The 15,213-nt window shown below is 39.6% G+C and overlaps 1 protein-coding gene across 10 annotated transcripts in view; it reads left to right on the top strand.

Moving 5' to 3' along the window:
* ctnnd2b (catenin (cadherin-associated protein), delta 2b) overlaps positions 1-15,213 on the top strand; it is a 208,216-nt gene that overhangs the window by 178,416 nt on the left and 14,587 nt on the right. For all 10 annotated transcript variants that reach the window (XM_049598396.1, XM_049598395.1, XM_049598387.1 and 7 more), the window contains 3 exons: positions 6,353-6,470; positions 8,011-8,193; positions 13,061-13,234. In XM_049598396.1, coding sequence (XP_049454353.1) covers positions 6,353-6,470; positions 8,011-8,193; positions 13,061-13,234 — 475 coding nt within the window. The remainder of the gene's footprint in view (positions 1-6,352; positions 6,471-8,010; positions 8,194-13,060; positions 13,235-15,213) is intronic.

The following is a 15,213-nucleotide window of genomic DNA, read 5'->3' as shown; positions in this document are numbered from 1 at the left end:
ATATTGGTATTGGTACCGAAACAAAGATTTTGGTATCGTGACAACACTACATCCTCTAAAGACTTCAGGTCTCTACTTCATGATTGTAAAGTTTCACAAGGCTGTGATTCCTAGAGGTCACAATAGGTCATCTTACACAGTGAGGCCAACTTTAAAAAATGGTGTCGCTACAATGAAATGGCTACTATGGGGACTAATATCATCACACATGAATACAACTGGGCTCATTTAATCCACAAGCACCTCAGCTTTCCAGTCATACCCAATTTATGCAATTCTAAGACCGTTAAGGGACCCCAGTATGCAGAAATGTTGCAAGAAATGCATGTTTTTTGCCAAAACTGCATGGTATTAGCCATGTAAAGGGGAGACTTGAGCTCACCCATAGACCCCATTTTCCCAGTTTAAGGGACCCCTTTGAAAATGGCCATGGCAGTTGTTCCCTCCCCAAAATTTTGTCTATTTTTGGAGCATTTTTTTGCCCCCTCCCTGACAATCCAACATGGCATGGTTGGTACAGATGGATTCCTTAGGTTGTCTTGTCTCACACAATACCAGTAACTGACGTGACACTGATGTAGGTCAAGATTGCCGTCAGTTCTGCGTGTTTCTTAGAGTTTAGAAGACTTTAAAGACTTTAAAGTAGATATAGCTAATCATTAGATATTTATACACATTAAACTTGTATTGGTGTGATGCTTTTCAAAGCTACGCAGGCATGCATGATGAAATTTCTGTGGCTTAGACTGAGCTCATAAATATTTCTCACAGAGACATGTCAGCTGTGTACCAGACATTTTTTGATGTGCTACTGGTTCCCCTCCATCAAAAGCATCAAAAGAAAAAAAAAAAACACATCTTGCAGACAGAATAATGACAACGTAGCCTGAAACATTCACAAACTGTGTGTGTAATTGTCTTTTTACTTGTCTCTCATTGCATAGTTATCTTGCATATTATATTTCTGCAGACATATATGTTGTACAATAGAACAAATAAGTACACTTTAATTATGTGACAATTTACTATAACTTTAAAACTCTAAAACAGTGTTATACGTATGTCTGTACGTCGTATTATAATGATTTCCTCTTGAGGATGTGGCAAAAGTTGAGCAAGAGCAGAATGGGACTGCTGCCATGACTACATTTGCATCTCTGTCTGCAAGGTTATCTGGCTTCCTGTTTATGTGTGTGTGTGTGTGTGTGTGTGTGTGTGTGTGTCACTGTTTGTCTCTCTGTCTAACGACATGTGTGGTCCATTAATCTCAACTGCAATATGTCTGCTCACCTGCATGTCAGTGAAAATAAACTACACATATTGGGTGCTTGGGTCACTCCTAATGCTGTACGTGTGTGAAAACGCACACATCTGGCACTGTGCGGGTTTTTCAAGTCTGCCGGTGTGTGTGTGTGTGTGTGTGTGTGTGTGTGTGTGGGAGTGTGTGAGTGTTGCAGGAGATAGCTTTGTGTGGATCAGCTCCCTAAACTCGAAGGGCTAATTCATCTTTCTCACGCCTCGTTAGGGAATGCTGGGAGTCTGATTAAAGATTGAATATTTCATGGCGGGTTTGGTATATCGCCGGCCACCTGCTCTCTCCCGCTCTCTCTCTCTCTCTCTCTCACTCTCTCTCTTTCTTCCCCCATCTCCCATTATCCTCCTCGCTTTCTCATTTTCTCTCCCTCCCTCGTTCCATCTCCATCTCGCTTTATTACTCCATTTCTCCTCTCTCCATCATATTATCCCTCTCCTTATCCCTTTCTTCTTCTGTCTCGCCCTGTCTCTGCCTCGCTGTCTCTCGCTTTCACAAACACACACATATACTCCCTCTGCTTACTCACTGCTTGTTTCACTCCCTGTGTGTGCATATGCTGTTGTGCCAACTAACGGGAACTGCTGAAACTTGTGCTGCTAGAAAGCTGAATATGAATTAGGTGCGTCGAATTTGCAGATGTGACACAAATTCCGCAGTAACTAATGGAGAGCATGTTTGTTATTTACTGTACTTACAAGCTGATCAGAAACATTAATACCACCCAGACGTGTAAAAGATGTCTCCAAGACGCAAAAGTAATCTTTACACCCCCAACATGTAGCTACATCAGTATTGCAGTCTACTTAGAGGGACTTGTCTTGTGATCATAGTAGCTGAATCCACACTGAATCACCAATCGTTCTCTCTGCCTCGCTTAAATGACAAAAAGAAAGCGGCTTCTGCAACTCTTTCAATCATACATAGTAAGGCAGCAGATGTTGTAGCATTTGTCTGATCCATTCTCAACACCTGTATTGAATGCTGTGTTTGAGGGAGAGAGCACAGTTAATACAAGGGCCTGTGAGCTCCAGCCACCTAGTTTGTGCTAATTTAGTTCAAATTTTGTTTGAGATTACGCACTACTAAAGTAAAATGTTCTATATATTCTGCTTATTAACTGATCTAGAGGCCCCTTTGATATCTAAGTTTCAAGTGTCATGTCATGTTGTGTATTTGTAAATGTTATAATTTGAGACCATTGCAAACACACTAAAAGGGGCTTTAGAGTGCATGTGCCACATTCTTCACATAAATTGGGATCTATTTAATAAAAAAAACTTGATGAGGGAATGTATGTGATCTAACTTTGACCCATGTGTACTAACATTTTAGAGACAGAGGAAAATTTGCAATGCTCATGGTGAGGTGGTGAATTGATTTCAAATTGATATGTATAATAGTTAATATAGTTTTTAGTTTTTATAGTTTTTGTGTGTAAGTCACTGAGAAGTCTATAAAAAAAAAAGCCAGTGACAGATCTCACACAATTACTACACTCCATATTCTCATTATGAGTTCTTGTAATACAGGCCATTACCATGACAAAATAGTTTTACTATCAAGCTCCCATTTTCAGATAATATCCCAGAGTGGGGGATACCACTGGTTGTCGTTATCATTTTGGCAAGGTGTGAAGCAAACAGCCTGATTGTTGTGAACATATAAATACTGCAGTGACACTCGATCAGTGCCATGATTCACTCCAAATAACCGCTGAACAGGCTAATTTCTGTGCATCAGCATTCATGAGGTGCTTTGCATTGACCATTTATGGTTAAATGTGGGTGTGTTGAGGTCAGAATATGAGGCTGAGCCACATGCAGATAATACCAATTCGATTCAGGATTTCTAAAAAGGAAATTATACACTGACAGGCATACACAACATTTTATAAACCAAAATATTTTTCGCACTTGTATATTCCATCATTTGTACATTTGCAAACATTTAGTTTTATGAATGAGGCCCCAGGTGTATGTCTGTGCTTTGTATTTTATTCCCACAGGTGCACAGGAATCTCCTATAGCTGTATCCATTAGCAGGTGTGCTGAAGGAAAGAGATTATCTGGAGGGATAATTGTCAGGCTAGCTAGTGCTTAGAGAAGCTGCAGTACTCCACTATTTGGAGACAGGCCAGCAGAGAGTGAGAAAAATGCCTATGATAGAGGCAGTCCGACAAGTATCCCCAGCAACTGAAGTTTCTGCTCTGAGCTGAGGGCAGTTTAGCTAGTTAGCTTTGACATCCGTTAAAGAATATCTTGGCTTTTGAAGCGAGAAGAGGTTATCAAATTACATGCAGTGCCAGGTCAGCCAAATATAAAGGCATTGAATATCCCATAGTAATGCATTGCTGTGCAGTAACACTATGGGAAGAGAACTGACATGGTGTAAATGGGTCCAAAGGTTCTTTTCTTTACGATTCAGTGTTTCTAAAGTTATGCCCTTAATTATGTATAACTTTAAGCCTTTATAAAATGCAAGTGGGTGAGTTCCATAAAAAATCACCCCCTGTACACTTGTCATGAACAGAGAAATTACTGTAAAGACCAAAACTGTTTTTTCTACAAGGCTGTAAACATGTTTATTCCTTCTGTAAAATAAGACATTTTCACATGGAAGTCTATGGGGAATGGCTCGCTTTTGGAACCTGCCCCAAGAGGCCATTAGAGGAACTGCAATGTTTAGCACTTCCACGTTGGCTTTATTTTTCAGCCTCAGAGGTTGCAGCTTGATGATGTACTACATTTTTGTACCAACACTGAACATACTAAAACTTATGTTACTATATAACATAAATCATCATTTTTGCTATTGTGTGAAGAATTTAGATGCCACTAGACTCACTGGTTAAATAGATGAGTTACCAATTGGTCTTAAAAGAAAATTGATTTGCAAAATGTGTTTTAATTGAAAACAGCTAGATTGGTCCTTTTTTAATATAAGAAATAAAATTTCCCAGATTTCATCAAACCAAAACAATTCAAACACTCATGCAGGGACATTCTGCAGAACCCTGTATTTGATTACAGAATTAAAGCCAAAGAGTCAGTCTCTCCCTGTCGTTACCAAAACAGTGACATATTTGTCAGTGCAGTTTCTCTCACAGCAGCAGCACACTATGGTTTAATGAGGATTCTGTTCTGTCTGAGAGCTCCCTAGTAGACGCACAACCTTTTTTCCAGCAGTGTGGTTTTTTTCTCTCATTATTAAGATTCTTCACACTAAAAGATCATAATGAGAGATAATCTGCAGCCCTGTTGCCTTGCAAGGGAATGCTTCAGAGGGATTAATTATGCCAAATTGACTGAGGTTAATTGAATTGAATCCATTAACAGGTGGTATCTAAAATAAAGGAGATGTGTGAGAGAAAAAAGTATATAAAGTGGTTTAAAAAGTACAATTTAAGTGCTTTAATTTTGGTGTTTATCTCTTTTTGCCATATGCCATGTCCACAACATGCTGAATATCACACACATAAACTTGACATGTGGCCTCATAAAATTGATATGGCTAGGTTAGCAAAAAGTTGCCTATTTACATATGAAAAGGGTAACTTAGGTATCTTTCAACCTGAGCCCTACATTTCAATGTTTTTGTTTCTGAGTGACTGATGGGGACAGTTTTCTTTTTAAAATAAGTCCAATATTGAGTGAGACTGCTGCAGCAGCAGCGGCAAAACAGGCTGCAATGTAATCCCTGCGGGCAATAAAGCACTGTCATTTATGTCGACTGAAAGTACTTGTTTTTGCTACTGACAGTCTCACATTGTTACTTCAAATGTCTGAAGATATTATGGAAGGGATCCCTACAGAGATAGACCTTTTTGTCCAAGCAGAAACAGCCCCGGTATCGCCATCGCCAAACATACCAGACTCCATTTAAATAAGCAGTAATCTTAAAGTTGATAGAGCCAGCGTAATTTCACATCTAACTGGGTGAACTGAGGGTTTTGAACAGTGAAAAGACAAACCAAGATTATGTGAGTTTCATTTTGTTTTGCAAATGTTAAATGAAGTGTGCCTTACAATAAGACAATACTGTTCATTTAAATGGAGTCTGGTGGGTTTGTCGATGGGGATTTCAGGGCTGTTTCTGGTTAAACAAAAGGGATTTCACTTTTTAACAGAAAAGGTTTATCTCTGACGGGATCCTTCCCATAAATGAACAGACATTTTATCTGCGCCTGAACTGAGTCATTAACAAAAACAAGCACTCTTAGTGGATTTAAATTGACAGTGTACATACCCCGAGTGGTTACATTGCAGCCTGTTTCGAGGCTGCAACTAAACCTTGTTGTTCCCATTAGTCACTTAGGCAAAAAACCATGGGAAAATAGGAGCCAGATTTAAAATGACCATATTTACCCTTAGAGATGGACAGGGAGCAACATTAACATTCATTTGCAGTCATGATTCTGGCCATGAAAATAAGCAATACAAGCATCATTGAAGCCACTAATAACATACTAAATGGACTTTTGTCTGACATTAATCCTTGCTGTTCTTTCATTTATGAAAGCTTACTGACATCACTGGTGTTCTACAATCCTAATGACAGTAAAGCCAATTTAAGGCTAAATTGGGTATTTAAGCATTAACACAGTTAAGATAAGTAAATGCATAATGTATGACACCACAGCTGTGTAACAACACACCCTCTGCCTTTAAACCACAGATTAGTTTGGGACTAAAGTGGTTAAGATTGTTATTAAGAACCTGGGAAAACAAATCCGGCTAATGGAGTTTTGGAAACTCGGTGCCATTTCTCACTGACACTGAGGGCACAAGCATCTCCGAGCCATCTTTAATAGGCTGACATTTAAAGGGCATTACACTCAGACTCTCTCCTGTATGTCACTCAGACACGAATACATGTGCAGTATCACGTAAAGTTGTGTGGACAATTCAAGTTGTGTGTATTACTTTGCAGACGTGTGTAGGATATTCTGACGCTGTGCTACTTGCTCAGTTTTTACAGTAGTTGGACTGTTTATTGATGAGGTGTATGTGTACGTGTCTGTGTTTGTGTGCGTAACAGGAATGTGAGTTCTGCAGGTGAGGAGGCTCGGAGGAGGATGAGGGAGTGTGAGGGCCTGACAGACGCTCTGCTCTACGTCATCCAGACTGCTCTGGGGAGCAGTGAGATCGACAGCAAGGTGACTGTCTCACACACAAATCACCAACTGCACACAGAAAAGCACCTGAATAAAAAGTACACAAACAAACACACACAATGATAGAAAATGATTTGCTGCAAAGTTCTGTATGTGTGAGTGTGTGTCTGTCTCTCTGTGTGTTTATTGCTATCAAAGAACTCAAACATAGATGGTTATTCATGCTTTGTAAACATGTTTTGTGATGATTATTATGTAAAGAATATTTATCATTTACATGAGCTGACATGGGTTACATGCAAATGAGTTTTGTCTGTGTCGTTGCAGGCCATATGCATACACTGTATATGCATATTAATCTGTATAAGTTGTTTGCCTGTGGTTTGTATGCTAATGTCCAAGGCTCGCAGGCCAGAAACCACTCACTGTAACACAGATTAAAAAACATAGTTTTGTTTTGTATTTAGAATTGTAGCATTTAGTGCAACGAATCAATTTAGAAAAATATCACCTTTAAATGAATTGTATCTTTAAACTACAACCATCAGAAATATAAATAAATAAAGCTATTCAGACAGCTGCCTCCATGTCCGCAGCTGCCTGTGCCAAAGAGCAGCATAACAGTGAAGAACCCTCTCTCTGCAGCAAAATCTGGAAACTAAATGTCCCCGCTGCACATTAACTGATAAAAAAAGCTTGACTTAAAGCAATTTAAGTTGATTGAGGGGTCTCTAACTGATGATTCAAATCTCCAGCTTTCATGGGGCAGCCCTAAAAAAACATAAAAGTAGTACAGGATTTTTATTTTTGACAGAAGTAACAACATTTACACCAAATGTTGATGAAAGACATACACAAATTGTTGCATAAAAATCACCACAATGCAGAATATTAAGTGTTTGATGCTCAGAATTTACTGGCAGAGGAGCCTGAATCCCCCTGTTTCATATGTGTGTCTTTGTTATATACAAAAATACGGTATAAAATCCCAAACTGGCAGAGCTCATTTTTTATAGTGCACTATACACTACCCAACCCAGATGGCCAGTGACACAGAAACATCACTAGTGAGAGTGTGTATCTGTCTGTGCTTTTATGTGAGCAACCATGTGTATCTGTTTGTGTGCATGCACTTGCATATGTGCTACATGCATACAGCCGATGTGTATTTAAAGTGTAAAGAGTGGCTCGCTTTGTGGCCAGTGTGTGCATGTGTGCGTGTGTGTGTTGAGTGGAGGCTCTTCACAAGGAGATGTGAAGTTTTTAATCCTTAGAAATCCTTCACAAGATCAAAGTCTGTGACTGTTGACTGCATAGCCACTCACAACAATAGGATTAGTGTGTGTGTGTGTGTGTGTGTGTCCATGTCTGTGTATTGTATATTGTACAGTCAGCATTGCACAGTATGTTCATAGAAGTGTGTGTGTGTGTGTGTGTGTGCGCCTGTGGGAATATGTGTCTACAGAATAATTTTGAGTGTGTGTTCATCTGATTGCCATCTGTCCCTCCTTCATGTCTATCTCTTTTTCTCTCTCCACACTTCTTCCCCATCCCTCCTTCTTTCTTTTTTTCCTACCACCAGACTGTAGAGAACTGTGTGTGCATCCTGAGGAACTTGTCATACCGTCTGGCTGCAGAGACATCTCACAGCCAGCAGGGGGGGTCGGAGGAGCTGGACGGTCTGTTATGTGACACCGGCGGGAAGGATGCAGAGAGTTCTGGATGCTGGGGCAAGAAGAAGAAGAAAAAGAAGGGACACGACCAGGTGGGAAAACAGGAAGTTGGAAGAAATAAATATTTGTTTCAGTTCTTTCTTTTTTGTTTTGTTTTTTCTTTTTGGACTTAAGTTGGTAAAATACTGCTGGAGCCACATGTGAGATAAAACTGGTTAGCAGCCATAGCTGAAGATTGTTGTTCCAGCAGGAATATGATCCGAAAATGGGGAGAAATTAGCGACATCAGCATAGAAGATTACAAGTTTCCCTGACATTAGCATGTAGCTACATGTAGCGGCGCATTTGCAGCCAGGAAATAACTGTGTGCTCTTTCTCCTCATAAAAATCACCAATAAAAAGCTCTAAACACATTTGGACATGATTCAGCAAGTCCATGATCCAAAATCTGGGAGAAATTAATGACACCAACGACCAAGATTACTTTTCCCCTGATGTTAGCATGTAGCAACATGTAGCCATATAGGCTATCTAATTTAAAAACTTGCAGCAGCGTGCCCGGACCAGATGATATCAACAAATCCATCATGAACTGATGTCAGCTTGTAGCCAAAGTAGAAAACAATGTTGGAAACAAAGTATTCAGAACAGTCTTAAGACCGAGCTTTTTGCTCATGGATTATTTTTTACATACGATTACAACATTATCAGGTCGCTGATAAGTAGCAGAAGCGACGGGATGCCAGTGTAGTTTACATTAAATCAGGCTTCCTGGCTCTCATGATATAACACTGTCATAATACCAGGGCTTGGATGAGAAATTGATGCATGGGAACAGATCTCTCAGGAAGTGAACCACTTAAGTGTCCATGAGTATAGTCGCAATGGCAGAAAATAACTGCTCAATCAAGGATGAGTATACAAATTACTAGCTTGGTGCTTGACAGACCCAAAAGCTCTCGTGAGAGACAAGAAAGTAACTTTGACTCCCTATATGTGAACGCTGCTGTATCAGTGGAGGCATCAACAAGCAGAAACATGGCAGCTAGAAACAAAGCTGGCAGATAGACATTGTCTCTGTGGAATATAATAAACTATTGCTCGTACATCGTTAGCTTGACATTAACCAGTTATATGGGTCATAAAGTTGCTGTGTCATGTATTTTTTGTGTGCAGGTGATTAACGTGGTAATCAGTTTTTGCATCTAATATGACACCCACAGCACCTTGGCCTCGTCTTTGTGGTGTCCTGGTGGTTCCTTTTAGTTTCCCTCTTACTTCACAACTATATATAGAATTTTAATGACCATATAAAAATCTACATTCACACACAGACTACATGATGCAATACCCTTGTTTGTTTAATACTGTTTATTGGTTGGTATTTTCTGTCAAATATCCACATCAGGATGATAAAAGCTAAACAATAAGTCATAGGAACAGTAATACAGATAGGTTGTCATCTTGAGCCTTTATTAAAGAGCATCCAGTGTGTGTTTTGTGGGATACTATCCCTACCATTATATGTTTTCATTTATATCATTTTGTTATCTGTCTAGTGTCAGAGCAGGTGCCACTGCTTGTTTGTTTCTTTCCCTTCTTTTCCAAATTGAGGATTCAGTATCTCATTTTGTAATTCAGCCTTGTGCTGTTTCTAGTTCAGGAACATTTGCTCAGTTCATCCTTGGTTCACACACTATCTCGAGTCTCAAATGAATATTTATGAATGTAGCTTTCTTTGATATTCATGATGTTTGAGCCGGAGTTGTTTTTCCACATCAACCACCGGTTTTCACCTACCACCTGGATTATTTAGGGTCACGTCTGCGGAATAAGGTGACTCACAGCTACATGTGGAAGAGCTTGATGTGATGTAAATATGTGTCTTCTTAATTTAATGCTTGTTGTTGTTCTATGCAATATCAACAAAATAAGCCACAAGGTTTTCTTACAGCAGGATCGGGAGATCACAGCTTTACCTACAGATGGACTTACTGCTTGTGCCCAGAATCAAAACCACCAAGTCGATTTAGTATTTCACTCTGGATTTTCTGGGTCTGTCCATCTGTTGCCAACAGGAAGAGTGTCATCCTCCGGTTAGTTAAAAAATTAGTGCTCTTTTAGCTGTAGAATTGGCAGAAACCAAACGGCTGCCTTGGAGTAGGCTCTAACCTCTTGTCATGTTAATAAGCAATCAGCATCACATTCTCGTTGAGTGGGAGACGTCTTTTACAACTTCTAGTGAAGCTGTGGGGAATGAAAAACCCAACACTTCCGGTGGATCAGGGACGGGTGAATTGCTCATTAGCTTGCATGCTTTTTTTCCCCTCTTTCATTTCTAGAAAAGACAGAGAAAGGAGATGTTGGTGATGAGGCAGGCCTTTAACTTCCATTTGCCAAGCGAGCCCTCAAGGAATTTTTTTGTGTATCCAGGCAGATAGCAGAGAGATGAGGGATCTTAAAACTAACCCTGGGATCAGATTGTAAAGGGACAAATCATAACCTTTCCATAATGGTAATAATACGTAGCCCCCCCCACCCCCCAAACCACCCCCTCTCTTCCCTCTATCTGTCTGCCTCCACTCCAGTGCAGCTGTGGGTGATTACCATGAAGTAGCGATTGGGGAGCTTGTTGGAGAGGGCAAAACTCCATCAACTGTGGGGTAATTAGAAGAGAGAATGAGGAGAGGAGATGAGAGGAGGAAAGGATATGTTGATGGAGAGGCGATACAAAGGGAGAGTGAAGAAAGTTCAGTAGGGGCTAGAAAATACAAAAGGATGAGAGAGGAGAGAGGGGAAAGAGGAAGTAGTAAAATAATGAGGTCAAAGATAAAAAAGGGAGGCAAAGGAAGACAACAGGATTTTTTTTCAATGCAGTCTGTTGGCAATGTAACAGAGCTTTAAAAGACGACATGTGAGATTACGTCATTGCAGATGGAAGGAAGATGATATCATTTTCTATACAAAACAAATGTGTGGTCAGATATTATATAATGACAACAAGGAAGCGTACAGGACGTCCCAGTTTTATTAATACAATGCAGTACACCCACAAATCAGATTAAGATAAAGATTCAACTGTACCAGCTACACATTTACACATACAATACTTTTGGTCCAGTTTTTAGTAGCTCTCAACATTTTTTGTATGGTTGGTATAGTAACTTACTTTGTATACATGTAGAAGGTGGCTCATATGTGTCAGCTGACAGTTTTGCTAATTTAATGCCCAGTCCAGATGTATACAGATATTTTTGAAAATGAATATTTTCCTCTCTGTTTTAAAAAAAAATCTGTCCATACAACATTTGTTTTACAAAATATCTTCATCCACATGAGAACGCAAAAATGACTCCATACGCTCAGCAAGCCAGTAGTGGGCATTAAAGGCTTAGTCAATAGTTCGTCAAATAGCAGAGAAAGTGAACAGTTGTTCCTGGTGGACTTTAATTGGTGCATGCTGAGGTGGACCATATAATACTGGGCAAAGCAGAGGCCTGCATTCATCTATGGTGTGGTGCAACAATACTGAGAGAAGATGAAAAGGAGTCATCAAACCTCAGTATAAGTTTGAGTGTGAACTAACACACCAAAAACGTCGCCATAAACCACAGCTTAATAGTGACAACATCAAACAAAAGTGCAAAATTCAGCTCCATTATAACTCACAAGGTTCATCAACAAAACACTTGTCAATACTAGACACACTTTTCCCACAATTACATGTTAATGTTTTTAGCATAAATGTATGACAATTTAAATTGCATAAATGAGCCTAGTGGCTAGCAGAGTTTTGTTCTACTCATATGAGGTCAGGAACAACAGCGCCATTTACCACAGGTAATATTATAAAATTCAGCTCTGTTAAAACTCACAAAACAAGATACAAGACACATTCCCCACATATACAACATGCTAAAGCTGTTAGCATGAGCTTTACTCTGCATAAATTAACCTAGCAGCTAGCAGACTTTTCCTCTACTCATATGAAACCAGGATAAATCACATACAGGACTTTAAATGCTATTTTGCTTTACAATTTTGGTTTCTTATCTGTGAAATAAAAGTAAGTAAAAAATTTGTGTATACAGGGGGAAATGGTTTTGAGCGAAAGCTTTGTTTGCGTGTGAATGAGAGGCCATAAAAGAGAGGAAAATATAAGATTTCAAAAAAATCTGTATCTTTATCTATATCTGTCTTAGTCCCATAGCCCTCAGTTATTGTTCCTACATCTGCCAAGCCTTTCGTTTTCATATGGCACATGTACAGTTTACAGTCATAATGGTGGCAGATTTACCACTAATGATTCTTAGTTATATTTGAAACAATGAGTCCTTGATTTCAGGTGATGGTAGAAAAAAACGGGCTTCTTATTTCTAGCCAGTTGTGTCATTTTTTTCTGCTTGCAGATTTTAACAGTTGTAGCTAGCTAGTTAAGCACTGCTCTGTGTATTTCCAAAAGGGGGGTGCATATAACAACAAGTCCAATATGTCGTCCAGAGCAGCAACTAATGATTACTTTTTGGTGCAAATTACTCTGTTTTTCCACAATGTGCCTACTCATCAACACACGTCAGTCAAATGTCAGTAGCACTAATCTGTGTGAATTATATTACGGTGTTGCTGAGAAATCTGTATTCAGGAGCCAAAGCTTCCACAGCTATTATTGATATACAGTATGTGTGTGTATTTTTCAAAATGCATCATCAATGCGGAAATGTCAGATTTCAATTACAGACGAGATAGAAAAAACAAATGCACAAATAGATGAATGCCACCCTATTTATACACTGCTTATGAATAGTAAATCTCCCTCCCTCTCTCTTGCTCTCTCTCCCTCCCTTCTCTTCCCCTGTTTTTGCCCGAGGGAACCATGCTGGCACCCTACCACTGTCAAACCTCGCCTCACACGGAATTCAAAATGCTTTTCTATTCTGAATTATGTCTCATCTTCCGCAGTGGGATGGCGTCGGCCCATTTCCAGACTTGGCGGAGCCCCCGAAAGGCATCCAGATGTTATGGCACCCCACCATCGTCAAGCCCTACCTCACACTGCTGTCTGAGTGCTCCAACCCAGACACCCTGGAGGGAGCAGCTGGGGCTCTACAGAACCTAGCTGCTGGCAGCTGGAAGGTGAGGACTGTGCCTATATCACTGTGATACTAAAGGGCATCTGCAGAAGGGTTTTCAAATTCCAGTGGGTGCCAGAGTGCTCTGAAAGTGAGAAATCTCTCACGGCAAAATAACAACCCTAATAGCCACCCTATATTCCGGTCATTTTGTGCTGTACCTAGATAGCAAATCTTACTTACTGGCTCTTTGAAATTCCCTCATGCATGACTCCATTTGATGCACTTCTCTCTGAAATCAACAGACAAGTCAGAAAAAATGCACATCCTCATAAGAAAAGTATCATATTTTCATCAATATATTACAGATAATAACATGCATTATACAGAGGACTATCTGATGACTGCCTAGATGTACAGTGTGTATTTGTTGTTAGCCTCATTGATTTTTGACCTCATTGATCAGTTAGTTAATCAGTACTTTCTCAAAACAGCATGTGAACAGCATCATGCTTTCTAACAATAATCCTGCACGTAACAGTTCCATTTTGTCATTAGATAGAAATGCTAGTAAACACAGTACCATCTATTTGACAAAAAGGTATCATGCTTGGTGATTCCAGAGCTTTCAGCCACATCACATGGCCTTCCTCAGCATATATAGTAGGGGTGGCATATATAATATTGATGCATTGTGATTCTCTCTTGAAAGATTATTTCTTGATATGTGAAAGGACAATATCAGAAATTTTAAACCCAGTTCTCAAGATTATGACTGCCTGTGAACATTTTTGTAAGACTGGGCTGTACACTCTTCATGGTTGAACCAACTGGATAGTGAAACATAACAGATGTAAACATGTGCGTTGTGTTCACTAGCATGAACAATCCATGATGGACACAATCTGAATGGCAACTCCTGTCTTAAAAGTCAGTGTATGGAAGCATTTGGCTTCTATAAAGCTGAAGGGAAAAGGGACCTGGACATGAGCCACACTGTAAATTCATCTGTTTATTTTAATAGTGGATCATTACAAATACATTATGTTTTAAAAGTAGCAGGTAGTCACACAGTGAGAAAAAATACATTATGTTTAGAAATAAAAATAATTGCAGCAAGCAAGCAGCAACCTTTAGGGATAAAAAGTGAAGCCAATGCGGAAGTGCCAACAACTACAGTTCCTTAAATGGCCACTTGAGGCCAGATCAAGAAGCAAGTCAATCCCTATAGGGATCCCATGTTAAAATTACAGCAGAAATAAACATTTTTACAAGGTGGTATAAGCAAATGGTTTTGGTTTTTATAACTAATTTCAACATTCATGGCAACTGTGTGAGTGAATTTATTTTTTAACACACCTGTGCCCATTTTATTAAGGCCCAAAGTTACGCATATTTAAGGGCAGGGCCACTTCGAGTGACAGGTTCTCTGCTAGCGTCACCGCAGTCTATTGCTGTGTTTTTTTACCTTGGAAGTCGGGGTCGGGAATGACATCACACCCAAGTGGATCTTGTTCCAGTACAAGTAAGATGTTGTTAGCAGTACCAGTTCAAGAAAGGTTAGCCATTGTTGGCCATTTCAGTTGATAACAAAGCATTACGCTGTATTTGAGAATGCAAACACTGTAGCAACATGTCCACAGATAGAAGTTGGATGAGATTGAGTGTATGTGTATCACTGCTTTAGACAGAAGTGTTAATAAACTGTATATTACGACAGTTTCCACTACCATTGACGTGCGGAGCAGTCATACTGGAATTTGAGGTCAGGGTTGAGGTTCCATTGACGTTTCAAGTTAGAATTCCGACTTCAGGGGGTGTTCCAGTTAAAACTTTGGACTGGGAACTAAGAAATTCTCCCCCTCGCTCCTCCACTGCTCCACCCTTTATCGTAATATGGTTACTTCTGGCTCCAAGAGAATAAGATGGCGACGGCCAAAATGCCAAACTCACAGCTTCAAAATGAGAATCCACAAAGCAATGAGTGATATCACTGTGGCTACCTCCATAATATTATACAGTCGTATATTATTATTGTCTTAT

This window comes from Epinephelus fuscoguttatus, linkage group LG15 (assembly GCF_011397635.1).
Source record: "Epinephelus fuscoguttatus linkage group LG15, E.fuscoguttatus.final_Chr_v1".
Taxonomy (NCBI): Eukaryota; Metazoa; Chordata; class Actinopteri; order Perciformes; family Serranidae; genus Epinephelus; species Epinephelus fuscoguttatus.
This window is presented reverse-complemented; position numbering and strand designations above follow the sequence as displayed.